Below are 27566 nucleotides of genomic sequence, written 5' to 3'. Positions count from 1 at the left end.
TTTTACGCTGGCCAATCAACATTCAGAATAAAACCTTGTAAAACACAAGATAGGAACAGGCTTTCATGCGCAAGAGCTTCTTAAAAAAATCTGTCCCTTTCCCACACTATTGTGGGCATATGGGAGGGTGGAACCTGGAGTGTGCAACTGCACAATATGCAAACTAGAGAGATGACGATACTGTAAAGGGTACCAAGTTCATCTGTGCTACATCACCGGGAAATGTTACCACTGCATTTGCCTCAATACGGGGACAAATCTGGAAAATACCTCCGACAAGCAAACTATTTTGGTTCTCCTAATAACATTGTGAAGCAGACAGGCATTCACAGGTGGCCCAAGAGTCCTGGGCCTCTAAACCCGTCAAACACAAAGTTGGGGCCGAAGTTGACGGAGCGCACCGATCGGGATATCACGAGGATGACTGCGCTTCTTTTGCCAATGTCCAGTTGGAGCGCTCCGTGAACTTTTGGCTCCAACTTTGTGTTTGAAGGGTTTAGGGCCCCAGAGGTGCGTTACCATATCCAAAAAAAGCAGCAGTGGTGAATGTTTTGCCGCAGATCGGTCTCCACGGAAGCGTCTGCAGCCAGGAGCGGGGCCGCCACGATTGCGACATCATATACACGCACCTTTCCTGCGGTGACGGTGCGGAGGGTGTCGATCAAGCGCAGCTGGGTCTCCTTGTCTGGCAGCTTGTCTATGTAGGTGAGGCACTCCTGCACCATCTTGGCCACCGCCTGCTTCATCTGGCTGCGCCGTTTGGTGAGGCCCAGCACCTGCTCGTTGAGTGCAGCCCAGTCCCCGCTCTCGAAGCACAGGCGCACAATGGTCACCAGCACCCGCGACGTCGAGTGTGTGTCACCACCCTGAAACGGGAACGCTTGTTGGCACCAGCAATTCAATAGCAGCATCTTGGGAAATAGAGTAATTCAAATATGGAAAACCCTGCAATTCATTCCACAATATGTTTATGCAGATTCCAACAGTGCTGCTCGAATCATGAATCCAAATTTAAGATTCAAATTCATTTATTCAAACTCCAAAAGCAGTGCTCATATTTTGAAAATCTAGTAGTGGCGCTTTACTCTTGGACCTAAGATTCAAACAAATTTATTCAGCACTGCTCATACGACATTTGATCCAAGGTTTTGAATGTTCGTAAATGCATACTAAACACCCCCCTTGGACGCAGTGTGAAGCAGAAGACAGCATCAACAATATGTAAGACACAGTAAGGGTGTTTATGGGCACATGCAATTGTTTGAATATCTGACAAGTTCCGCTGACTTTGATTGGACCTTTGTTTAGAATCAGAGGACTTGTTTTCACTGTCTTTTGTAAGCCAAGACGCATCAATAATATCTAAATAACTTCTAGTTTTGTCTTTTCCACTGGCGTGGAAACAGGCAAAGAGGCATTAGGAAACACAATGTAACACAAGACTCGTTTGAAACATCTCAACTTTCAAACAGGACTAGCGCACCCACAGTCACAACCGAATCTACAATGATAGCCGCGATGGCTAGCAAAACTAATGGCTTTGCGTATTGCAACCCAATCTAATTTTGACTGTAAAGCGAATTTACGCCAGACTTTTTACTGCCATTTTAAAGGCTAATTTCGTCGATTTTTCTAGTCTTCAATTTGGCTACAAATTGGCAGACCGCATCAACAACCCTTCCTCAACTGACAGCCAAAGTACCTTATAAAAAATAAAATTTTCCCGCGAAGTTATTTAATCTTCAAGTTGCGCTGGCTGCTGGCAACAATGAAAAATCCCTACTTTTCCCTACCCGCGTATGGCACTGGCAGGCAGGGAAACGAGCGATTTGGGCAGCCGCAAAGCAACTTTTCAGGTGCGAGCGATCAATATTTTTTTGCAGCTTCAAGGTTGAGAGTTTCTTTGCAATGGGTAGCAATCTGTGCTTTGCAGTAGATTGTACGAGCAGTGCCAGAGAAATCTTTCATTACCCTCGTTTTTGTGGGAGAAAAAGAAATGTGTTCCCCGGCAGCAATGGAGGCCAGCCACGTGAAGAGGCTTCTGCGCAAGCTGTGTGCCGAGAGAACTGGTGTCACGTGAAACATTCTCACTTATGCTCGGAATACTTTATAGCCACGTGCTGCGAGTTGAGTATCATCCTGCAGCTGGAACAGCTTGAAGAGCGGCAAGTGCAGACTTATGCCGGCTGCGACCACTACGACATCTGTCCATAGAGGAACGCTAATATCAAGAAAAATAGTGCACATTCTAGCATTATAGTCAACATTTGGTGCAGTACACATTTGTTGTTCACAATTGCTTCCGTGTTTTTTTTTTTGCACGAATTTTGAATTTGTTTTGGACATAGAATCTAGCTCGGGCTACTCTTGGAGTTCAACTCACGCAGTCGATCTGTTGAAGACGACAAGTGAAACGTCTAAACAAAGCTCGAGTCTGAATTTAGACGTGACTTTCGACACACTGCTTTTTGTGTTTGGTATTACGTAGGTTTAGGAAGCAGTTGTTGAACTCCATTAATATACGATAAATTGTTGCCTGGTTTGTCAAATGGCTGGCGTGCAATATTGTCTCGCAGTTGCATTTTTAGATCCATCAGATGACATGTCACATAGCACCACAGACCTTAGATAGCCTTTACCGGTCAGGAAGCTTTGATGGTTTCTGACCTAGTGAACTGTGTCACTGCAAGCAATGCTAATCAACGTAACAGTGAAAGAAAAAAAAAGTGTGATGCTTATTACTGCACACATTACATTTCAGGTGGCACTTCAATTATTATGAAATAATATGAAACCCCAAGTCAGAGAATAGATGATGTTTCCAATTGCCTATCCTTTCGAAGAGTTTGTGGGGCTTTATGAAATCATATACACAGCCAGCAACTTTCTCCTAACCTACGCTTACTCGCTAGGTTCTTCGAGTGATCCGATTGGTTGGCTCCTAACGTCGACAGCGTGCCTCTGGTTCTTCAATCTACGGAAAACTTTTCCGTAGTGTAACGAAATCATTCCCGATCAGGTAGTCTAAGGACCATGGAAGCAGTTGAGGGACGCTCAGTGACTCTTAAGTGACAAAGGGGGGAGTGTCGGAAAAGATTGTCTCACCGTTCTCGTCTGCTTCTCCAGAGACAGCAGTGTGTCCAGGGCTTCTTTCAGCTTCCCTTGCTGCAAAGCAATGACCACTATTGACACTCCTTCTAAGAGAGGTAACATTTATTCTTTTTGTTTGGGTGACCCCATACATGGCGCTACAGTTGAGGTAATAATGACTGAACCAGTCTTATATGGTGCCCCGAGAAAACCATAACCATAAAACACTGGCTCATCGGAAAAAAAAAAAAAATGTAGAGCTCTTTCACTTTATATGAAGATTGAGGACGAGCAAGGCTATTATCTTTCAACGTCTAGGACGATGCCTCGAGGACGTCTAGGACGACCTCAAGGACAACTTCTAAGACGACCTTGAAGACGACTTCTAGGACGACCTCCAGGACAAGCTCAAGGACAACTTCTAGGACGATGCCTACAGGACTACTTCTTGAAGGAGCTTAAGGACAACCTTGTGGACAATGTTTAGGACGAACTCAAGGACGACCTCTTGGACGACTTCTAGGACGACCTCGAGACCGACGCCTAGAGATGATAACAAGAGATCAGGACCTCGCTATCTAATAATGCCAAGGAAGGCTGACTCACGCTGGTTGCCCCCTCTTTTTCTTTATGCATAATTGACTCCTCTTTTTTATTTTTTTTATTTATCCATACTTGCCACAACTTATGGGGAGTTTTCTGTCGACATGAGATTGTCCGCGGGCACGATAGTTGCGGAACTAGCCCTTTACAGCTTCACTGTAAAAAAGCTGACTAATACGTTAGAAATTACAATATTTAGACAATGCAAACAGATCAGTCGGACAATTATATTAATAATTATGCTTGTGTAACCTAAGAGTGATGACATTTATCAAATGTCCCAAAAATATAAGATTATTGCAGTGAGGAGCATCTGGCCAACATTTTGAAATGTTGAACCTAGGATAGGGGTCCAAAACAAGGAACAGCCATGGAACACAGACATCTTGTTTTGCATTTGTCGAACGTCAACTTTGCTATACCGTAATAACCCGGGTCACCACCGACCCCCCTGCAGCCTGGAACTTATAAAAAAAAAAAAAAAAAGGTGGGCCATGTTTCGGTGGGTAAGCGCAAAAAGTTTAGAAAAAGCTAGAAAAAAGCCCATTTTTCAGTACATACCTAGCACGGCCACACGAGACATACATTAAACTCAAAACTCGAATTAGCTTCATTGTTTTATGCAAGGAAACAAGGTTTTATGCATGGCACAAACGTTTGTTTTGTGAAAACACGTTTCTAACACCGCTATGTTCCCTTCGTTAGTAAAAAGAAAAAAGGAGTCGACAAGGAAATTGGAAAACCAAATAGGCCCTGCGAGCACGGACAAAAGAAGCAACGAAAAGTGATGCTGCAGAAGAGGGAAAGGCGGCAATCGCGCTGGCAGATGCTTCGACGTCAAGTCAAGCGCCTTGTCTATCACAGGGAGCAGGTTCTTGTGCAAGTTTCTCGTTTGGGGCATACATGAGTGCATCCGTGCTATCAAAGCAAGTTGGGGCGGCGTTGCAGCGTGGTGTGGACGGCACCACGAACACCGAGCTTGAAATGCGACTCTTTACAGACATCCGTGTATGGTGTTCCAGCAAATTTATATTTACCCGCTGGCTTTTCCTCAAACAATGCACAACCTTACCAAATGTGGCTGTGACGTTCCGGTAGAAGAAGCGGGTTCGCGGTGGCCTCTTTTCGGTGGAGACAAACTTTGTCCTTACATCTTTGACCTTACACTCCACAGTTACATTCCAGGATATGGGGCGGTTGCTGACCTTGCGTCCCTGAGTAGGTTATCTTTCCGTTTTCTTTTTTTACTCAAACAAACATTTTCGTAAGCAAAACAAAGTAATTCTGTTATCTCCATCGTCTTCTTTTCACCCACACAAACTTCGATTTCGGGGTCGCGGAAATTGTGAAGAAAAGCGTAAACAAATTAAACTGTCTTTCCCTCCTTCGTCTCACTTTGTCACAAACCTCCTCCAAACGTAAGGTCCGCAGCTGCGTCATTCGGGTAGGATGAAAGTTTGCGGATCGCGGATTCCGCGTTGGGCTATTGATAGGGGTTGGCAACCACTCCATGTCTTTTTGAAAAACGATACTTGCCCAAAAAGTGGGTGGGCGATGACTTAGGGTATTACGGTAGTCTGTGCAAGGTTAAGAGTCGAGGGGAATCTCCTCCCACTTTAGCAGAGTGAATGAAGGAGAGGAGGTCGCCTCGTCTCCAGCGTTCGTTCTGCTAAAGTGAAAAGAGGAGTTTCCCCTGAACTGTTGACCTGTCACAAACTATAGTTAGTTTACTTCACTCAATTCTCACTGGATAATGTCCACCAATTTTCTAACCTCCTCTTTGTGACTAATGCTTTTCTCCTCTATTTTTCCACCCTTGCCGGCAAAACCTGGCACCCCCGCCAGATTCGTTCCCCTTCAGGGAGTGCAGGGCGGCAGCAGAGTGCTGCATAATTGTTCTTCTTGTCCTTAGGAAGTGTAGTTCTAAAGTTAGCCGCTTGGGGCACAGTGGTTGAATCTCGTCCCCAATAGATAGTCGCGTAAGAAAGAAAAAGAGAATACAATTTTTTTCCCTCACTACTAGAACAGATTTGGAGTTTTTAGGTGCAACGGTATAGCCAGAAATTTTTTTTGGGGGGAGGGGGGGTATGGGAATTGAGGTGGTTGGGATGTCCATGATTCGGAGTGCGGGGATTTTAAAATGCGCGTGAATATTGTAGACACTTTGCAGCAGCAGTGCATGGGTGCTGCCATAACCAACCTATGTTTTTTGTTCCCTCTTATTCCCTTTACTTCATTACCATAGCAGGCCAGGTTATTGCCCTTTTAGATCCTACTGTGTCCTTCTCCCCAGTATTGGCCTTTCTAGAGGCTCGTCAACGCCCCTTTCAGTGGCTCGGTATCTCGAGAAGACAGAAGGTCAGCAATGACGGATCTGGCGCGTGTCCAAGGCGACTATACACCTTTCCAAAAAACACTCGACCCCAGGGGCCACAAACCGTTTTCGAGCCCAGTCACTGAGTTTGAGGCTAGACTCTCACCGGCGTCCCTCCTAACCCTAACCGAGTGGACTGTGATTTCAATAGGCGCAGTTTCAAACGCTGCTGGCGGCTAAATTCTCGTTTTTTTCCCGCATTATTTTGTGTTTCCTTGTACATGTATTTTCCCGAGGGCATTGAGAAAGTATTGTGCCACACTAAAAAAAACAAAAAAAACCTGTAAACTGTTTTTGTTGGGTACGCGCGCGACAGAACGAGTGCGACTGGAATGTATAGTTCTAGTTATTTGTTTTTTTCTTACGATCAGTTTTGACAACGCCGCGGGATTCGCCGCATGTGAAGCGACAAAGCGCTTTGCTGTCAAAAATAAATTGCAACAGAAGACGGCCGAAAGGCATGCATTTTTCACGCTCACAAATAATGTGTTTACCGATGGACAGGACACGGACGTGCATTTGAGGAAGTGGTAACATTAGAACAATATATCGTACATACAACACGATGCAGCGTTATCCAAAAAGAATTTATTTGAGAAAGGTTTCAAATAACACAGTCACAGTCGACGACAGTCACATCTTGACGATCGGACGGAATCCAAGATGACTTCGTTTGGGGCACGTTTCGGGGAGAGCTTCCTTTTTTTCACAACCGCACCAAGGCAAAGAAACAAACGCGACTGACCCGTTTCTCACCCCAACCCGGGCAACTATTTTTGGAGATGACTGAGGATTCTACGCGGATTATCTCTGGGAGGGGGGAGAACAATGTTCGCAAAATCGCGTCGAGGGTCGTTCGACGTCCTTCACCTGCTTCGTTTCCCGTGAATGTCGAGTAGAAAAGCTTGAATGACAGGCACTTACCAGCCTTATTTCTCACAATGGAAGATAACACAAGAAGGGTAGGCAGCACGCATAAAAAAAAAATGAAGTGGAAACTTTCAAGAAAGCGAGAAAACGCCGAATGCAAAACGGCTAAAATGCATGTAGAGAACCGCGCTGAGCGGGTCTTCACAGTCCCAGAGAGTGGCAGAAAACGTCTAGCTGATAGAGGGTGCGAGAGTCGCACCAGCCGCATCAGCATCAGCAACATGGCGGCGGCCTAGGAGCGTTTTTTGGAAAGGTGTATAGGGTCTGCAGGTTTTTTTGGGGGGAGGGGCTGAAGCCCTATAAGCCCCTCCCTTAGCTACGCCAGTTAAGTCAGCTGCAACAAGAACATGAAACAAAACTTGTCTTTGAACCACACGTCTTTTCATTGTAATCATTTCAGTATATAACACCCACATAATAACAATAAAATTATATATAACGAAAGGGAAAGCCGATTTAATACGGATATTTTGATCCTGGAAAGGAGGAACAGAAAAGATGACACGAACCCCTAAATACATTAAGAATTAAGCTTTGTTATTATTTTCTTTCTGCATTGCATTTTCGTCGTAACCCGCTTCCGCTCTGTAATTGTGGATTTCGACTTAAAAGCCTGGTTACATACATAAGGAACAAATAGACAAACAACAAGAGTTTTCGATATTCATCTCCTGATACAGCGGTTAAAATGGGCTAGAGACGAGTTGCCAACGTCGATAGAATACCCTGTTGTAGCTAGCAGGAATACTTAACTTGACAATTTCAGAAAACTAACGCGGTGACTTGACAAGATCGGGAGAAACGGAAGCCCACCTTTGCGAGAGCTTCACACACCGGCACCTTCTCGTCCACGGTGGAACTGTAGTCCACCTCCATCTTGACCAGTCTCCCGGTATCCGAAAACGTTTCCGTCATCTTGTAGCCGCTTCCTGGGAGGACACGCCGACGTTCAACGTACCCCGTCAACGAGATTGGTTGCGACGTTTGTCAGGCTAGGGTCAGCGTCGCTTTCGGCAAGTCATCGGGTGCTGCGACGACCGATGATGTTTAGCTAGGATTGTTAGCGGTTTAGTGCTCCCAATTGACGACGCTAAAGCCAACTTTAAAACTACAACGCAGTGAGCGAGTAGAAATAGGTGATTGGGGTGACAACTTGGTAGTTAAAGGCAATAACTTACCGTAAACTCTAGGATCCACAACGCGCACGAAAAATCCTTCGCTTTCTTTTTCTTCGCCGCCTCAAGAAAATGAGAAACGCAACGTATCCAAAAACGAAGTTTTTTTCATTTTCAGAAAAAAAATGCTTTGATTTGTGAACTATCTAATAAAAATTAATACTTATTATTTATTTTAAACCTTCATTACATTATCTCTTTTAGGTTTTCTAAATTCTTCAGGCATCAGGTTTTGTATTTATCTTATTTATCAGTCAGCAAGAGTAGCAAGTCAGTAACTCTTAGCATCGAAGGCATCAAATGTCACAGCTTCGAAACGTCCGAATTTCTGAATAAACGAACGAATCGAACAACAGACATGTCCGACAGTTGGGTTTGCACTCTTGCTTACGATGGGAAATTCGAAGCTCTGAAGCAGCAATTCTGCTCGGACAAGACGATAATCTCCAAGAAGGACCTCGTAAGTCCAAACTCTCCTCAGCACAAGTCGGGCGTTCGATAGACAACGACAGGGTACTTATGCTCGCCGAGGTTTGTACTGGAACATGACCGACAAGAACCCAACTACCCCAGCGAGAATCGGCCGCTTTCAAGCGCGCAGTTCAAATGATGCTTACCAAATATATTCAGAGTCGTGGGTCAGGCACACATTCAATATTAGAAATAGAAAAAAAAATTATGAGCCCTATTTTTCTTCTTTTGTGTGTGTGTGGTTTTTAAGGTTGCACAGATCACAGGAAAAGAGAGGGCGAAGTTGATTGCAGGCACTTTAAAGGGATACTACAACGAAATTTCGGCGCTTATTTTATGGTCTATATGTGTTCAAAGGAGCAGCATCACACCGAACACACCAATATCTTGTTAAAAAAGTCTCGAAAAGGCATTTTAAAACGAATTAAACGATTAGCAAAGAGCACCTGGTGGGTGTTGCTAACGCCTTGTTTGTAATGCCAGTCTAGGAACCTTGACAGCTAGTGACGGTGAGTGTCTCGCTTTCGGCCACGACGAGAGAAGAGGCGAAGGAGGAACTCCCGTCTTTCCGAGAATCCCTTTTGTGTGTTCCAGAAATAGCTATTGTCCCCCTACAAGATTATAAAAGATTAACCCGTCACTCAAAATTCGTACAAAAGCAGCCGCTTCGGTGGCTGGAACGACTAGGCCATCCTCTCGACGTCAGCCTCGCCGTAGCTTTGCTCGTCCTGAGACGACCTACGTCACGATTGCGTCGGATGTCACGTGCTCTAAGCTGGGCCTTCTCCGAGCACTTGCTAGAGTGGGCCGTTTATAACAACAAAATACAGCCACCAGGCTCAAAATACAAACGTGCGATTGCCATTTACGGATATTGTGGATCACATTCAACCTATTTTTGAACACGACGGATATATTTCAAATTTCGTTGAAGTATCCCTTTAAGTTTACTGCATAAATCAGCTTCTTAACGCTGGGATTTACTACAGAAGTGCCTGAAGTTGGTGGAAGCTTTTGCAAAAATTGTGCAAAGATTGGCTCATTTGAGTAAATCAAGAAAAATCAAAAACTATGTCTTCCCTATAGACCTTTCCAGCGCTTGTCACCCGGGCGAAAAATGCTGAGTCACTGAGCTGTGGACGCAGCATTGGATATAGACCTTTGCAAAAAGAGTGCTCTGGAATCGAATCGAGCGACCCCTATCAGCCAAATAATTCTGGCACCTGCCTGAGCTGTGGAAACCCGGTCAGCGTGACTCCCCACCTGCATTTTGCATTCGGAGTTCGCCGGCTTTTCTTGGAAGTTTTTACTTTATTCGCCTGTTTAGGATGCTTACCATTTGTGTGTTATCTTCCACTGTGAGAACCAGAGAATACCAGGGCTCGTAGCCTGCTCGACCTTCGCAGGAAACGAACGAAGAGAGCGAACGTCAAGCAGCCCGCGACGCAGGCAGTTCGACGTTCTTGGAGGATTATTTCTGTTGAGATAATCTCCAAACAGCCTTCCCGGCTATGTTCTGGGTCTTCGCAAAAAATAGCTGATAGGGTCGGGTCCGGGATGTGGGGACGGAATAGACACGTTCGTTCATTTGCTTTGAAGCTGAGCAAAAAAACAACTCTCTTCTACATGTGCCCCAAAACACGCCAGATTTTGTCCGATCGTCGTGAAATGACTATCGTCTACACTTTATATTGGAAATGCTGTGCTAAATGAGACCTTTCTCAAATTTTGTTTGGATAACGCGGCACCGTGGGGTACGTACAATATATGTTGTTCGATTGATGAGACTTGCTGAATTTCATGTTGTGGGCGGGGAATATCTATGCCAGGGGTGGCCAAGTTGCGGCTCGCGAGCCGCATGCGGCTCTTCGTGTGTTAAAGTGCAGCTTGCGGCTCCCTCCCCTACTTCCCCCCCCCCCCCCCCTTCCGCTTCCATGCCTCCCTTCCGGTCATACGACCACTTCCCCAAGTAGAGAAATGGAACGCGTTTTGATATCGAAAGACAGGTTGCGGTTTGTTAGTCTTATGCTACTGCTACCTTACCAAAGTTGGACCGCTTTTGACTCGAATAAATTGAAAGTAGTCCGAGATTTTGTTTTAGCCCTAAACAAAAGTTTGCTTCCCCCCCCCCCCCCCCCCCCCCCCCCCCGCGGCTCTTAGAAGTTTCGTGGTTCTGTTTGCGGCTCTTAGGCCGGGTCAGCTTGGCCACCCCTGATCTATGCAGTTCGGATATCCTGCGTGGTCAAATATTTTCGATGGCTAAGACCTTTGTAGACTGACCTCTCTGAGTGTGCGGTTCCGTAAAAAGATCAACATAAAATGAAACAAACATTCCAGTTGCATTAGTTTTGTCGCGCATGGACTCACCAAGACAGCGCTGGAGAAATTCTATTCGCCATAGAACACAAAATAAAAAATAGAACGCAGCAATTTAGCCTCCACCAACGTCCGGAAGTGCGCCTACGCAGGCTGCCACAGCCCACTGACAAGAAAACCCACAGCCCAGCGCAGTCAGGCAACACTGATGCACCCTCTCAAAACCAGGGACGCGCACTGTAAATCGCTTCGTTCAAGACTGCAGCTGGAAAGGTCTATACCGCACAACAGAGCAACAGTGCATGCTCAGAAGGACTTCCACAGCCCAGTGGACAAAGATGGCAGCGCGCACAAGGCGATTTTTGCAAAAGTTGCATGTGCGCTAAAAAACAAAACAAGAAAAAAAAAAATATATATATATATTTGTGTTACTGTGACGTTTATTCGGGACAAATGAAGGGAAAAATAGGTAAGCCAATTCTATTTTCTTTCCATTTCACAAATTTCTCAATCGTAGTAAACGCCAGAATAGTCCACAACGTTTTGCTGATGATTCTGAGATAAAAGGAAGGTGATACGGTAAATTTTCCACAGACAAAACCCGTTTTTATTTTCTTTCTTTTGACTCCAGAGGTTCCATGTATTCATACTCTTAATTAATGAATGCACGAGCTTCGAGCAACTCTGTAGTAAACCCCAGCGCGATAAGTTAAGAAAACAATTTATGTGGTCATTTTAAAGTGCGTACAATCCATTTCGCCCACACAACAGATGTACTATATCACAATCAATAGGCCTCCTGCATTGAGGCTCTGTACAAACTGTGGCACCCTCATTTTGGGTAGTATAAGCTCACCTGGCTGTGCCTTGCTCTACTTATGGCACCTTCATTGAGCTCTTTCTGTCTAGTGCTGAAGAATGAAAAAAACACCTTTCAACGTCTGAAATCTGCTAGATTCAATGCCGCAAGACAGTCAAAAGTGACTGATTCATGTGACCGCTGCTCGGGTATCCGTCTCTTATCTGTGCGTGGTGACGTCGAACATCTATCGTCCCGACACATTCTTTTCTTTTTTTGCTTTTTTTACTTTCGAACGCATGAAATGACATCTATAACCCCTTGGAGTGTACATGCCACGAATAACCAATGAATTTCGCCCGGTGGCGTTTGCTCTTGTTGCGGCATAAAAAAAGTGGCTATTTGCCGCGTATCTATCTAGCGTAGCTAGATACTGTTTGTCCTGTGATTGCTGCCACCGGAAGCAGCCGACATGCAGCGAAGGACACGGGCCAAACAGGACATAGTACGCGGTTTGACTTCCGCCTGGCTCGATGCACAGTGTTGCAGACCAAGCATGCACCCCACCGCATCTGGGCAATCTTTTTTCTAACAAAGACATGAAGGCTTATTAAGACTTGAAAGTACATTATTATAGATTACTTGCTCGTTTCATTGAATTTGTTTTGTGCTTTTTATGAATATGAAATGTTTAAACAAAGCTTTATAAGTGGTTGGTTTCAGATATTCACTTTCCCCCTTGGCAACACTGACAGTTGCGCGGTTAGCGTCAACGGCGTTCAGAGCTTGTTCACCTGATGGAGTTCACTGGTGAACGGAGACGCAGCGGCGTGTCGTAGATTTCTGACGCATGAATTTCGCCGTGAATGTTTGCTTCATGGAATCCACCCTTTAGCATGTTAGCTTTGACCTGTGCTTCAAAAAATTCCATTTTTTATTTTTTTTATTTTTTGCATTTTGCATTTGAGCAGGCAAATTTCTACATGTGACAGTTTGAGACGCTCAAGCTTGTACTACTCAAAACAAATTCTAACAGGTCCCTTTTCGCTGTGTCCCCTGGGCAATGAAGGAGACCTATATGAGTGTGAACACTGCACCGTGTGGCCCACGGTACTATCAGTGCCCCCTGTCGAATGCTCCGTAAGGATTAGATGCAAGGGGGTTAAGACAAGCAGACTTCTACACTCGTTGCAACGCTCTTCACTTACGGTTTGCCTGCGTGAACCAACCATGGCCTCCGCAATTTGTCGTATGTGCGCACACCATTTCATGCGTGCGTGACGTGGCAAGCGTTTGTAATATTCGTTCGAGCTGCAAAGTGGTTGATTGGTTATCGCGTGATAATAACTCGGAGCAACGCCGAACTCGCTGCGAAAAAGTTTGCTATTAATTTAAGTGTGTCATGTTGCTTTTACGGTTCCTGGGAGCGAAAGATTGTCTACGCTTGCACCGCGCTGACATCTTGCAAGTGTGGATTCGCGGTCCTTCGCTCTTGCGAAACTCGCGTGAAGTAAATATTAGGCAGTTTTAGTAGATTGTTCCAATACCTCCAATAACAGTATGATGCATGCGCAAAGGCATTGACGGAGTATCCCGTACTGTTATCAGAATCATAAAAACAATCCTAAAGCTTTCTAATAAAAGTGTTACCCTACAAAAAATATACATATAAGCTATTTTTGCTTGTGCACATTCCTAGCGAAAAATGATCTGGTTCATTAATCAACACTCCCACAGTTCCGCCGCCTGTCCTTTACTAGCAGATGATCTAGAAGTGCAGAGTGGTGCAGTGATCGCTTGAGACATCCCGTCTCGTCCGCAAAGTGCCTTTATACTTCACGGAGCAATCGACAGGGGACACTCACTGTATCGCGGGCCACGCGGAGCGGTTGTCACACTCATATTGATTGTGATAGTCCACGCCATTCTCAATATGGCGACGTACCGCGGGTTGGATGACGCAATAACAGTGCACGATGGAGCGACATTGCAACGAATGTGGGACCGCTACTTCGGAAGTGGGGTTCGTCGTAATGGCCAATCAATCTTAAAGCACAGAGCAGCGAGGGGAAGGGATATAAGTGCGAAACTATCGCATGACAAATGGTTCAGGCTGCATCCTCGTCATCGTCTGCTTCACATGCCCGGGAGGCGGAGGAACGGAAAAAAAAAACTGGGTAGGTAGTGATAGTTACGTGACTTCCGGTAGCTCTCTCCTCCGAACCTTCATGCACATGTTTCAGTTTCGAGCAATTGCGTTTTTCACTATTAAAAATGTATGTGTTTCCATAGCAAAATATTGATTGAGTAGTCTTCTGACACCATACAAAATCGTCTGGTAAAAAATTAAAAACATTTTTTGTAGGGGTGCCAGTGTCCCTTTAATGACGAGCGTGACTTGGCTCATATCATAACCACTGTCTGGAGATATTTTAAAGTTCTCGTCTAAATTTCCTCTTGGTTTCAGGCGGGACGCATTCCATTACACTGGGCCGTGTCAGGCAAGCGAAAGGACATTGTCAATTTTCTGCTGCAGCAGGGTTCTCCCGTGGACTGCGCTGATGAGGTGAAGAAAATGTGCCTGTTTTCATCGAGCCTGATTATTTTGGAGTGTCATGAGTTATGTCCAGATGGAACAATAGCAGGCACAGTAGAGTTCTGTCGGTTTCAAGTAGACGGAAAGATAGTAGGCCCAGCAGGGTTCCATCAAGACGGAACTAGTATAGCAGGTGCTGTAGAGTTTTGTCCAGACGAAACAATAGCAGGTGCAGTAGAGTTCCATCCAGATGGAACGATAGCAGGCTAAGAAGAGTTCTGTCCAGATGGAATGATATCATGTGCAGTAGAGTTCTGTCCAGACGGAACAATACCGTATTTACTCGCGCAATGAACGCACTCGAGTAATGAACGCACCCCCCAAGTCGGCTCTCAAATTTTAGACTTTTTTTTTCACTCGCGTAATAAACGCACCCCCAACTCGGACGTCAAAATTTGACCCCCTCCTCCTACGCGCGAAATGAACACACTTTTATATCCTGGTGCAGCGAGGTCGGAATGCATGGGCAGCGTGGTCAAACAAAACGCCTTGCAAAAGGCGTTAAAAAAATTAGCAAAGATTGAACCGAAGCAAGAAAAAAAAAACATGCAAGAGGAGTTGTTTTTTTTTTGGTTTTTTTTTTGCACACTAATTGGGGAGTAAAGCTTGAAACTAGACAGCGGCCCTCGGGGCTTCCCCGCAGCTTCTCTCCAGCTTCCTCAGACTGATGATCTGTTCCGCAGGCCCAGTGGACAGCCCTGATGATTGCGTCTTCTGTGGGGCATGCGGACATTGTGTCCTCACTGCTCGAGAGGGGAGCGCAAGTCAATGCGGTCAACCAGACGGGCCACACGTCGCTGCACTATGCTGCCTCCAAGGGGCACCTCGAGGTACGCTGTTTTGAGCTGGACGTTGAAGACTTGAGAGGTGTCACCGTATTTTAGTCTTTACAAAAGAGTTGGTATACAGTGAAACCCATTTAGAGCGAACCCACATACAGCGAATTATTGGCAATATCGAACTCGCGGAAAATTTAAATAAAAATGCATGTAAAAAGTACTTTTATAACGAACAACATATTGGCTATATCAAACTTTTTTCCCCTGAGAAGGCTTCCAAAAACGTGTAAACAATCGTCTTCTAGCCTGTCCCTTCCCCCCAAAAAAAAGTAGGAAAGAAAACAAATTCCAGAAGCTCAAGTTGCAAACAAATTTGAGTGAAGAGAAGTGATTCAGAACAGGAAAAAGCTAAAAAATACACTCTGCATGCACGTACAGAAAAAAATACTTTTCATCCTAAAATTGCTGCTTACGAAAAGAAGCGATTCAGAAAGGGAGATAAACTAAAAGAACAAACTTTGCGCGCATGCAAAAAGAAAAAAGAAAAGAAATCTTTCCAGCGCATTGTTACAAGGCGGAAGCGAAGAGATGAGAAAAAAAGAGAAGCTCTCGCCTTACGACGAACGGATCGTGGAAGTTCGTTGTAAATGGTTTTTGCTATATCGAACTGATCGTAGTGTTTCCTGCTGTTCGTTATAAACGGGTTTGACTGTATAAGTCATACCTGCGTATCAGTTACGCTTTGTACGGTGGGCATGGCAAGAGCACATGTGTGAGCCCTCATATCTGTCTTGTTATTCTAATTCACTATGTGTAAGTGAGGGGCGTTTAGAAAATTCTTTCCAATGAATCGGTTGAGAAATATGGCCCCCATGGCAAACTTGCATGGCTAAAGGGATACTGCAAAGAAATTCTAGCACCTACGTATTTTTATGATCTAAATGTCCACCGTGTTCTAGGCGCACCTCACGGACACCAATATTTTGCTCGAAAAGAGACCAAGGCATTATTTAAAAGAAATAAACCGAATGTTGTTACGCACTTTAAAGAAGCGCCGATCTGCGGAAATATGGTGGCAAGCTGCGTGCGCGTGAGCCCTGTCGAGCCGGATTTCCCTTCTCTCTCGACTTATTCAACTCTTGAGGGAGCGGGGAAGGGCAACTAAAAACGGCCAAGTTGTAACGCCTTGACTACACCAAGTGGTAAAACACATAACCACGTCATCCACCAAGCAGCCTTGTCTGTGCTGGACCGACTGACGTCTGTGGCGTCAATTGGTACGGCTCCCATGATGCATTGTGCTCTTTGATGGCTGATCTTTGAGCACTCGCAAAAATTGTTTTTTTGGAATGTAAAATACAGCCATCCGTTCAAAATACAAGCGTGCAATTGTCATTAGAAAATTGAGTTTATCATGTTTAGCATATCTCTGAACTTGAGAGGTATATTTTAAGTGTCGAATCAGTATCCCTTTAAAGTCCACTCTTGTAAACAATAATTGCATATAAGTTGCCCTGTAAGATGTGCCAATGGAAACTTGAAAAGAACTCACTACTTATACACTCTAAAATAAGGTACATGCACCATTTGCTTGCGTTTCGTTTTTTATAATTGGCGACTTTTGTGTCGGGAACAAGGGTTTACCGGCAGTATCTTATAAAAGAATTCGGCACTGGCTTTTATGACGTTTTGGGAGGCAGAGGAACTATGCCCTATCAGAAGCCGACCGAACGCAAACTAGAAATTACTTGTGGATGCCCCGAAGTTCAGTGGGAAACAAGTCAATATACTAGACATTACACATAACAAAATATCTTGAATATCAATTGAATTGTCGATATGTTCAATTAACTTTGCAATGAAATAGCAGTATTAAAAAATATGTTAAGCCTGGTTTGGACGGGGCCATTTTTCCCGCAATTTCGGGGTTGCTGGCGAGTCGTTTTCTATATCCCTGTGCTGGGATACAAATTGCTGGAATCAAAACTGGCGAGCAACAACTCCGAGTTGTTCGAAACGATAGCAGTCAATTGGGGTATTTTCACATGACCCTGCTTATGGTAATAACTGAAGGTTTAATTTGGTTTGCAATGGATCGTTTTTGTAACTTAGATGGTTTCAGGGACATTGTTAGTTTCCTCAATGCCACTTCAAGATATACAAACATGTGCACTGCTCAAATGTCTTCATTTTGTGTTTCTTTTTGTCAGAATCGGAGCCTTCTGTTGGTGCGTCGCCGTCTTTCATCTTTTCGGCACCTCTCTGCATGAACATGTGGGGCCTACTTCATTCATAGTTTCGGGCAAAGCTACGTCGTTTTTTTTTTCATAACTTTCTTCCTAGGCTTAGAGCAATAGTCATCTGTGTAATTCACAGCTTTTTGCACCGATTCTACTTTTGGTCTAGGTATCCTGAATCCACTCCTCCAGACCTGTCAAGATAGAAGCAAAAAACTGCTCTAGCTTGTTAGCAAACTCCAAGTAGCTTTCGTCTAGCTTTTTCTTTGTCTCTCGATACTTTAATCGAAAAGCCGTGGGCGACAACCTGAACTTCCTAATCAGGCACGACTTAACGGACGAGTAGTCGTCAGCTGCTATGGGCTGCCTGGCCAAAACGTTGGCCACCTCCGCTGGCAGTAAACTTGAGAGCCTTTGAGGTCAGCTCGGTCCTACAAAACCCATCTTAGTGCAAGCCCGTTCAAAATTTACCAAATAAAGGCCTATGTCTCCTCCGATACCAAAGGGTTGCAAGAAGCTTAGCATGTCACCTACAATAGAACCTCGTCGATATGTTTTCCAGGGGATCGCAAAAAAAACAGGGGGGGTCACGTGACCTTAAAGGCCAATGACCAGACTCGAGATTCTGCAAGGCAGAATATCCTCCTCACCATCGGGGAGGAGGAAACAGGCAGCGGTGGACAGGTTAAAAGGGGAAGAGGAGGAAGCGAGAGAAAAGTGGAAAGCGCGAACTGGTCGTCGGCCTTTAAAAGTGGGTCACGTGACCCCCCAAGGTCACGTGACCTTAGGGGGGTTATGTCACCCGAGGGGGGTCACATGACCTGGGGGGGCTCACGTGACCTCGCGGTTACGCCGACGCCGCTCAAGCCGGAAACGGGCCCCTAAGAGCTGTGCTCTAAAATGTATCTTCCGGGAAAATGTAACAACCGATGATGCACTTAGATGGGCTCTACATGAGATAGAAAGCAGCTCTTATAGAATGGTTTATTTTATGTGTACTTACAGAACTGTTGAGGACTCAAACATGTACAGAAAAGTGTGTAATATCCGCCTGCCACTTCGAATTAATGTTAAGCAGTAAAAGCCGTTTCTCCAGGAGCCGCGGTCCTCTCTCACTCACCGCGCAGTCGTGAACATTTACGTAGCGGCACAAGGTGTCCAACGCAATGATCGCGTCCGCAAACATGGGCGCAGCGTAATTGTTCGTTTCCTGCTTAACATCCTCATCACTTTCTTCATTGTCATAGTGAGGTCGGCCACAATGTATGCTATGCTTTGCGGTTCAGAGGTAACAACGTTCTCGTCAGGCGACGCATATTCACAGTAGGTGATGCTGTTCAAAGTTGACTGCGCAAGTCTGAGGTCTCTTATGATGTCAGATCTCTTGCGGCTGGAATTGCGATCCACTGTCTGAAGTATATCAAACTTCTCTTTAAAAGAGAGTGCCTTCTTTTTTTGCGATGCCATGACCGTCGTCAGTGGGCACAAAGCACACATACTTCGAAACACCACGGTTCACGCAATCGAGCGGAACAGAAACTAGAAGCGCAGCTACGAGTGTACCTTGTGCAAGAGAAAGAGAAGGACAGATGAATGAGAGAGCAAGAGAGAACGAGCGTTTGCCGCCTCGCCAGCCTTGCTCCCCGTCCGAGCAGTGCTCCAAGGTCACACCCGGGCAAGATGGGAAGCTGTGGCAGAGCTCAGCAAAGCCCAGCGAGGAGATGGAAAAGAGGGGGGAAAGAAGGAAAGGAAAAACGGGCGTCTGCGTGCCCATGCGTGTCGTGCGACCCGCATTGCATGGTTCAGCTTTGCTCCGCTAGCTTCGCTTCGAAGCCAGCATGGTAGCCTGGCGCTTGGTGCGTTGAGGCACTGCGATGCCAACACTTTTGGACGTAACAACCGGGAAAGCAAACGTAACACGCAGGAAACTAATACATGCACTTCTATGGAAGTAAAACGGGACCGGCATTTTCTAACATAACAGCCGGGAAAACGTATCAACTGAGAATGTATCAACGAGCTTCTACTGTATAGACCATTCCATTTAGCGCTCTCTGGGCGGCACCATTTTGTTCGACCGCAGCGCCCTCTCCACACATCCGGGAAGTTCAGCGGGTTCGGCGGGGTAAAACGAGAGAGAGGGCACGCCGCCGACTCCGCTAGCAGACGACAAACCGGGAGATTGCCGTTCTCCATCTTTGGGCTGTATCGGCGGGCTCTACCGAACACCGAACTCTCGCTCGTGGCTGCCGTTGTGAAGTGGTTCGCGTTCTTAGAATAGTTGTGGCTACTCCAAAATCAGCCTATAGCTCTCTGTTGTTCTATTTTGCTAAATGATCAACTAGCATATCTTTTTTTCCGTTACTTAAATAGCAGGTGAGTCAGCCGGCAGTACTACCCTCAACTACTGCGTGTATTGCAGCAGGAGAACACGTTTTTATTTATTATTTCAGACTTCCATTCATGGTCGCTAAAGGCCTACACCAGTAGGAACTTTTGTATAATAAAAAAGGTACAGCAACCGGATTTTCTTTTCGCCAAAGAGACCGGCCAATCTGACACAGTTTTCTCTATTTTTGTTTTTTATTTGCACGCAGGTAACAGTGCAATTGGACCCTGCGAGTCTTTTTATCTAGCATAGTATTACACGATAACTGGCATACCAAAATCTGCGTATCTGCGCTTGAAAGTTCCAAAATGACGCGATTTGAAACAGAGTTTGCACGCCAGCCGGACGCTAGCTACAGCCCACTCGGCGGAGCGGACAGCTTGCGGGGGAGAGGGGGAGTGCATTTTTTTTTCTCTTTTACTCTCTCTGCTATGACCCTAATGCAACGGTCTATATTGAACTGCTATTTCCCACCGTAACGACTTCGCCAGCGTTCAATTTACGTTGAAGCATTTCTAGCTCGAGTGGTGCGGCGTTCCTCTTAAGCGGCATTCCTCCTCCTTTCGTCTCTTCTGCACTTACTCCAATACTCAAAACTTTCGTCGGCTAATGCGCCACATGTTTCAATGGCTGTGATTATCTCGGGCTCTCTCATGGCCTTGACCGCCTTAATACAGTGTAGACCGCATATAACGTATGTCGCGGGAGTCGCGAAAATCCGCACTATAAGCGGTACCGCGCTATAACCAAAACATCAATTTTTCAGGCCAAAATACATGCCATGAGACAACTTACACTTGTAAAAGAATTTATTTTATGTTAAATGAAAAATAAAGCTGAGTTTGAGGAAAGTCTTTATTTCACCAGACTAGTACAGTTCTGTCTCAAGTGTGTCACACATTTTGAAAGAAATGAGCGGCTTTTGCCTGGCGCAGCCTTTTAACGGCATCGCGGGTTGCGGACGGACGTTGCGAGCGTTCAGGATTGCTAACCCTAATCACTTTTCTCCAGTGATGAAAACGCGTGGAAATTTGCATCCTTCATACGGTACGCGCCAGTAATACCTTCAACTTGAGCACACGCATGAAATGCGCCAAATAAGAAATCCGTGCGATGTTCGAGGACACAAATGCTTAGAAATCACCACTGTAGTCGAAGTAAATAAACACGAGGACACGGGCGTTTCTGCCATCTTGAGAGTGCCGCCACGACATCACCCCACGAGTAGGTGGATCTTTCCTTCTAGTACGTGCTGAGTTATCATAGCGACACACAACGAAAATTCGCAGTCAAGGATAGCGCTTTTATACGGAACGATGAGCACGCCATCTACGACGACGATCACAACCGACGCCATGTTTCCGGATAGAAGCAGCCGGCCCGCAACCGGCATGCAACGCGCGCAAACACTTCTCCTCAACCTGCGATTGGTCTGTCATTGCAATTGTTTTCCAACGCAGCGCAGAGACGCATGCACGTGAACGACACATGCACGCGTCCCTCCGTCGCTATGGCAACTCAAGCCTCTCTTCGCTTCTCCCCGTTTCTTCGAGCAACCTCCTTGCCCCGCGAGTGCCGCTTGCGGCTAGCGCCATCAGCGCCGTTATCTAGTGTCGCATAGGGAAGCGTGCTCGCTGCGCCGGTCGTTCCAGAAACCGCACTATAACCGGTATTTCCCTTTGCGCGCCTGAATTTTAAGCGGTATGTAATTACATAGAGTTCTATGGGAGGCGAACCGGTGTTTTAAAAAACCGCGTTATACCCGGTCCTGCACTATAAGCGGTTACGTTGTAAGTGGTCTATACTGTACCGAGCTCTTCCGCCAAGAGCGTTAAATCGGGTTTCACTATTGCCACGAGATTCATCGTGCCCATTTCCCTAAATTTTCAAAAAAGATTGCTGCTTTTATTTGTGCCTATGCTACCCAGTTAGTTACGGCCAAGAAGTGTCTTAAACCTTAACGCTGCTCGGTGTATAGAAAGGAGGCTCGAGGCATTCACCAGCAGTATCCAGAGAACCTGACGTCATCGATCCATCCCACCACTGCCACCAGCTGTTACGTCCCGACGGGGAATCGACGACTGAGAGACGCTGGCATGGCTCTGGTATTGTCCAGAAGCAAGAAGCACTTTGCTTGTCATTGCAGGCACTAATCGAGCGCTACGCGCTCGTGACAGGGCGGTTATCTAGCTCACTCGATAAGCGTTGGGCGCCGTGAACAACATAAAGACATAACAGCCTGTTGGTAAGGTGCTTCTAGAAAAGCCTGTTTTGGACTATGAACTGTGAGATAGTTTTACACGGTGGTACGCTGTATCAGGGATTTGTCGAAGGGAGTAGTTTGTACAGTATAGACCACTTACAACGTAACCGCTTATAGTGCGGGACCGGGTATAACGCGGCTTTTTTAAACCACCGGTTCATCTCCCATAGAACTCCATGTAATTACATACCGCTTAAAATGCAGGCGCGCGAAGGGAAGTACCGGTTATAGTGCGGTTTCTGGCACAGCCCGCCGGCCGCGCCGACGACCGGAGCCGCGAGCGCGCTTCCCTGTGCGACACTAGATAACGGCGCTGACGGCGCGAGCAGCAAGCGGCACTCGCGTGGCAGTTGCGCCAGAGCCGAGTTGCTCGAAGAAGCGGGAAGAAGCGAAAGGCTTCAGTTGCCATAGCGACGGAGGGACGCACGCACGTGTCGTTCACGTGTGTGCGTCCCTCCGCTGCGTTGGAAACAAACAACCGCAGCGACAGACCAATCGCAGGTCGAGGAGGAGTGTTCGCACGCGTTGCATGCCGGTCGCGGGCGCCCAGTGCGTACACACTATTGGCTCTCTCCTTTCCTCCCCCCCCCCTCCCCCCTCCGGTCGCGGGCCGGCCAGGGTTGCCAGGTTGGGCTATAAATAGCCAAATTGGGCTAGTTTTATTTGCAGTTGGCGGGAAAAAATGGTAGTTGGCTATTTGGCTAGTATTGGGCTATTTCTAACCTGTGCATTGGGCTATTTCTGACCTGTGCATTGGGCAATTTCTGACCTGTGCTGGAACCAAAATGCCTGAAATCACTTGGGTTTATAGGTTCGAATGTATTTTTAGAGTAAGTTACGTGAACATTTGGCGCTTCAGTCCCTTAACCCTGATAAGTTTGCGACAGCAAACAAATTCGTCTTCTTTTTGCGCGCCTTGTGTAACTGTTTACCTCCGAATTTTGTCCGAATGCAAGCATGTGCTGTTATTTCTTCATCTCAACAAGTGACGGCGCGATTCCTTGCGGCCTTAACAGCACCTGCTCTGCGCATTCTTTAGGTTGTCTGAATTCTGCATAGTTCTCCCGAGTACGGCTTCAGGGCGCTGCCATCTTGCTTGGCTGGGGTGCGCTTGGACGAGCCATAACCCGATTACGAAGCCTTGCTAAGGCGTCGTAATCGGATTATGGCCGCGCCTAAGAGCGCACCTCACTGAGAAAGATGGCGGCGCCCTGAGACCGGACTTGCAAACGTGTATAGTGAGCGTCCCAATACAGAGGAAGGTATGTCGTCATGCGCTTGTACGAGCGTTTCAGGAAGTTCGCCGAACGTGCAAGGGACGCCATTTCTGGGGCATTTGATGGATAAAAATGTATTATGTGTCTTTTCTGCTCAAAATAAACGTTTCAAATGATAAGTTTTTTTGGGCTATTTTTGGGCTATTTTTCTGGATCGACATTTGGCTATTTTTGGGCTATATCTCGTAGACGTTTGGCGGGTTAGAGTTCAAACACTTGGCAACCCTGCCGGCCGGCTGCTTCTATCCGCAAAAACGGCGTCGGTGGCGTCGGTTGTGATCGCCGTCCGTTCATCTCATCGTTCCGCGTAAAAGCGCTATCCTTGACTGTGAATTTTCGTTGTGTGTCGCTATGATAACCCAGCACGTACTAGAAGGGAAGATCCACCTACTCGTGCGGCGATGTCGTGGCGGCGCTTTCAAGACGGCAGAAACAACCATGTCGTCGTGTTTGCTTACTTCGACTACAGTGGTGATTTCTAAGCATTTGTGTCCTCGAACATCGCCCGGGCTTCTTATTTGGCGCATTTCATGCGTGTGCTCAAGTTCAAGGTATTACTGGCGCGTACCTTATGAAGGATGCGAATTTTTACGCGTTTTCGTCTCCGGAGAAAAGTGATTAGGGTTAGCAATCCTGAACGCTCGCAACGTCCGTCCGCAACCCGCGACGCCTTTAAAAGGCTGCGCCAGGCAAAAGCCGCTCATTTCTTTCAAAATGTGTAACACACTTGAAACAGAACTATACTAGTCTGGTGAAGTAAAGACTTTCCTCAAACTAAACTTTATTTTTCATCTAACATAAAATAAATTCTTTTACAAGTGTAAGTTGTCTCACGGCATGTATTTTGGCCTGAAAAATTGATGTTTTGGTTATAGCGCGGTACCGCTTATAGTGCGGATTTTCGCGACTCCCGCGACATACGTTATGTGCGGTCTACACTGTAGCTGGTTTCTACTGGAAATTTCTGAAACAAGCGAGAAAGTCCCACTGTCAAAGAGTAAGTGCACAAACGAGCTGGCATAAACTGTACATAATTATGGAAGATGCCGAGGGTAAAAAAAGGGGAACGGATCGAACACTGTCTCAGACAAGGAGTAAGTCCTACGTTATGCGAGGTTAGGTAGGTCCAAACTTGATTTCATAGATGTTGCCCTGGCAGAGCGATGACGGTAAGTATGAAGCGATTGGATCTATTTTGAATCGCTTCGACCGCAGAAACGTCGGGGTGCTGAATTGAAGACACACGTTCCAATTGGGAGCGAACATCTCGTATTGGGTTCGCTCGACCCGGTGTTGAAAGGGTTTGGTATGCAGGTTGCGAGGCTGCTGTTGGAGCAGCATGCGGACGTGAATGCTCGGGACCACATGGGCAGCACGCCACTGCACCGGGCGGCTTCCCTGGGCCACGACCATGTGGTGCGCCTCTTCCTCGAGGGCTACCGCAACAAGCTGGACCTGGACGCCAGAGACGCCGTCGGCAACACCCCGCTGTGAGCAACCCGGGACCACGGGATCCGATTCTGGTCACTGCGAGAGTGCGATCTAATTTGCCTCGTGGAGCGAGCGAAGATAGCGTTCTTAGGTGGTTTGTCCGACGCGAGTGAAGAAGGCAGTTCTTCGGCTACGGAGCGTCATTTGCAGATGGAAATAGGGAAAGAAAACACTGAGCGTCATCCGCTAACAAATCGGGGAAAAAGTTCACTGTGTGTAAGGAACCGAGCACTGGGCAATGTAAAAATGGACGCGGGCTAAAATTGTGATCATCCGCCATCTCACATTAGAAGACAGTGACAACTCGCGCTTTGTTCGCAAATCATCCGCCGCCGTATAGAAGTTGACATGGACCAGTGGATGAAGGAGTGGATAAGCGCATCGGATGCCGCAAGATCTCTCTCGCTTTTTGTACGTTAGCGAGACGTTTTAAAAAAAATATTGCGCAAATGTGAGCCTGCCAATGGGTGTCTCATTGGTAGGCGCGAGCCGTGGTGCCACGTCCAGTCGGCAGAGCGCTCTCGCCATGACCAAAATCGAACCCCTAGCTTCCGACCGGAGTCTTTGCCTCATTTGGGATTCCTCGGTGCTTGCTACGACCCCGGTGAAGGTGCGGCAGATGCAAGTTCCTCCACGAGTCGCTCTTGGCTCGACAGTTCATAGAAGCTCCTGCAGCCGGAAACTGGGACGCAAAGAAAAAAGCGACGCTCTCATTTGCTCGCCTTTCTTCCCCGAGCACCTAGGACGCAGTATCGTGACATTCCGCAATGTCATTACTTTGGGACCACTTCGGATGCATAAACGGAACATTCCTCCTGCCCCCCATCCCACCCACGCGTCGGGCCCCAAGTGGCAGCAAATTACATCACGGAGGCGTCGCGCCATGGGATGTCCTGCCAGTTGCTCTAAAAAAGTTTCGGCCAAAGGGTGAACGTGCTCTTTGGCCAATACGAGTTTGTCATTTCAGGAAAGCAGACTTCACTGTCATGGAATCTCGCATAATGTAAAGCTTGTAAATGGAAAAAGCCCAATCATTATATGCCAGAAAATATGGCAGTTTGTGCTGTGGAAATCAGCTGTTAACTTCAAAAGGTTGTGTCCTTTGTGTTTGTGCAGCAGAGGGTGTTAATAAAGTGCAAACTTGACCTCGCAGCTCTTGATTAGTGAGCTGAGGGGACAGTCGCAAGGAAAAGAAAGCTCATGGACGCATTCAGTTTTTCACGTTGGCACAACTGGACAGTTGTGTGTAAAATATGTATATGGTATGTGTGTCGAGGGAGATTTGTGAGAGATTGCTCAGATGAACAAAGAGTCCTTTTGACAGCAGCGCGTTTTAGTACGGATGCCACCACATTTTAGCGTTCCTTGTCTAAGCTCATACAGGTACTGTTATGTGGTCTTGACACATGCTACGTCAAAATACCTCGGTCGTTTGGTCCGTCTGGGCGTCTGGAAATAAGGGATTTGCTATTTGGGACAAGCATGCGCCTATTTTTGGCAGATCTCGAAGCCACCTTATGCCTTCTAAATGCAGCGCTCGCGATTTCTTCGTGGCACAAGAATATTGTTAAAAAAAAAATGTTGGACACTAAAAAATTTTTACTTCACCAATTTTAATTGGATGAATCAAACTGCAGTTTAATTTTTTTTAAATCAGTCTACAAGCGGCTAAGTTATGGGTATGTGTTGACGACACAATGAAAAACATGCACAAAGTAAAGCAGGAGAGAAGCACATCAAACACACAAGTGCTGACTTGCAACTGATATTTATGAGAGGAAAACAATGTTCATACATAAAAAAGAAAAGCAATACATTCACACCGTGAACATTTACAAAAAAGAATAAGAAGCTAAAGGAAAATGATAAGAGCAGGGCAGATCACATTGGTTGCAACACTTAGTCGTTAAAAGCTCTGGCCAGAAAGAGCACTTCTTTCTCACACAGCGTTATCGATGGCGTGCTAACATAGATAACGCTGTATGAGAAGGAAGTGCCCCTCCTAGCCAGTGCTTTTGACGACCAAGTGTTACCTGACCCTGTGATCTCCCCTGCACGTGTGCCCTTATAGTAACGTTGTTTTCCTCACATAAATACCAGTAAGTCAGCGCTTGTGTGTCCCGTCCTTTGTGCACCGTTTTTCATTATGTCGTCTCGCTACTGACTGGACCAAATCAGTGCATTTTTCCAACACACGTGAGGAAAGTGTACCTCGCGGTAACATTAGCGGGAGAAGACAGTTGTGTTTCACATTTATGCGTCGTGGCTGAAGGTCATGTCGATGGCTCTTATCAGTGGGGGGAGCTGTGATTCTGTGAGAGTGGCACGGCAGTTGGTGCGTTGCAACGGTCGAGAGGCGACGAGGCTCGAGCATTACGTCGGCCACAGAAGATCCCCGACGCATCAGACACATCGAAGCTCGATGTGAGCTTGCTGCAAAGCATCTCGATGTTGCCGCTTTTGCGAAGCGAGGCAAGACGTGCTGGCAGCTATCCATTGATCTTTGCCCAGGCACCTGGCATGCGAGGAGGAGCGCAGCCAGACGGCCAGGCTGCTCGTCCAGGCGGGCTGCAGGACGGACATTCCGAACAAGGTCGGTCCACACATCCAGCGTCCTTTTATCGAAACTAGGCCATGTCCTACCTTCTACAACACTTGGGCGTCGCTTGAGCCTCACGAGCGCACAACAACGGGCGCGTGATGGAGGGCGTCCAGAACAGGTGGAATTTTCTCCAGGAATTGTTTTCTTGACCATTTCGCTACGGGGCCGGATCAG

At 46.5% G+C, this 27566-nt stretch overlaps 2 protein-coding genes across 2 annotated transcripts in view; one reads left to right on the top strand and one right to left on the bottom strand.

Annotated features, from left to right (window-relative positions):
- The window catches only part of LOC8026740 (26S proteasome non-ATPase regulatory subunit 12), a 33241-nt gene extending 24992 nt beyond the window's left edge, over positions 1-8249 (bottom strand). The window contains exons 1-4 of the mRNA XM_029966681.3: positions 8176-8249; positions 7811-7926; positions 3106-3165; positions 630-866 (exon numbers count right to left, since the gene is read on the bottom strand). Of these exons, the coding sequence (XP_029822541.1) occupies positions 630-866; positions 3106-3165; positions 7811-7912 (399 nt within the window). The 5' untranslated portion in view covers positions 7913-7926; positions 8176-8249. The remainder of the gene's footprint in view (positions 1-629; positions 867-3105; positions 3166-7810; positions 7927-8175) is intronic.
- A 204-nt stretch (positions 8250-8453) lies between these two features.
- The window catches only part of LOC8026739 (26S proteasome non-ATPase regulatory subunit 10), a 30699-nt gene continuing 11586 nt past the window's right edge, over positions 8454-27566 (top strand). Inside the window, exons 1-5 of the mRNA XM_029966683.3 lie at positions 8454-8632; positions 14226-14324; positions 15038-15184; positions 24614-24789; positions 27302-27383. Of these exons, the coding sequence (XP_029822543.3) occupies positions 8531-8632; positions 14226-14324; positions 15038-15184; positions 24614-24789; positions 27302-27383 (606 nt within the window). The 5' untranslated portion in view covers positions 8454-8530. The remainder of the gene's footprint in view (positions 8633-14225; positions 14325-15037; positions 15185-24613; positions 24790-27301; positions 27384-27566) is intronic.

This window comes from Ixodes scapularis, unplaced genomic scaffold (assembly GCF_016920785.2).
Source record: "Ixodes scapularis isolate PalLabHiFi unplaced genomic scaffold, ASM1692078v2 PGA_scaffold6__148_contigs__length_123643588, whole genome shotgun sequence".
NCBI lineage: Eukaryota > Metazoa > Arthropoda > Arachnida > Ixodida > Ixodidae > Ixodes > Ixodes scapularis.
The sequence above is the reverse complement of the archived record's forward strand: the minus strand, read 5'-3'. Positions and strand labels throughout refer to the sequence as shown.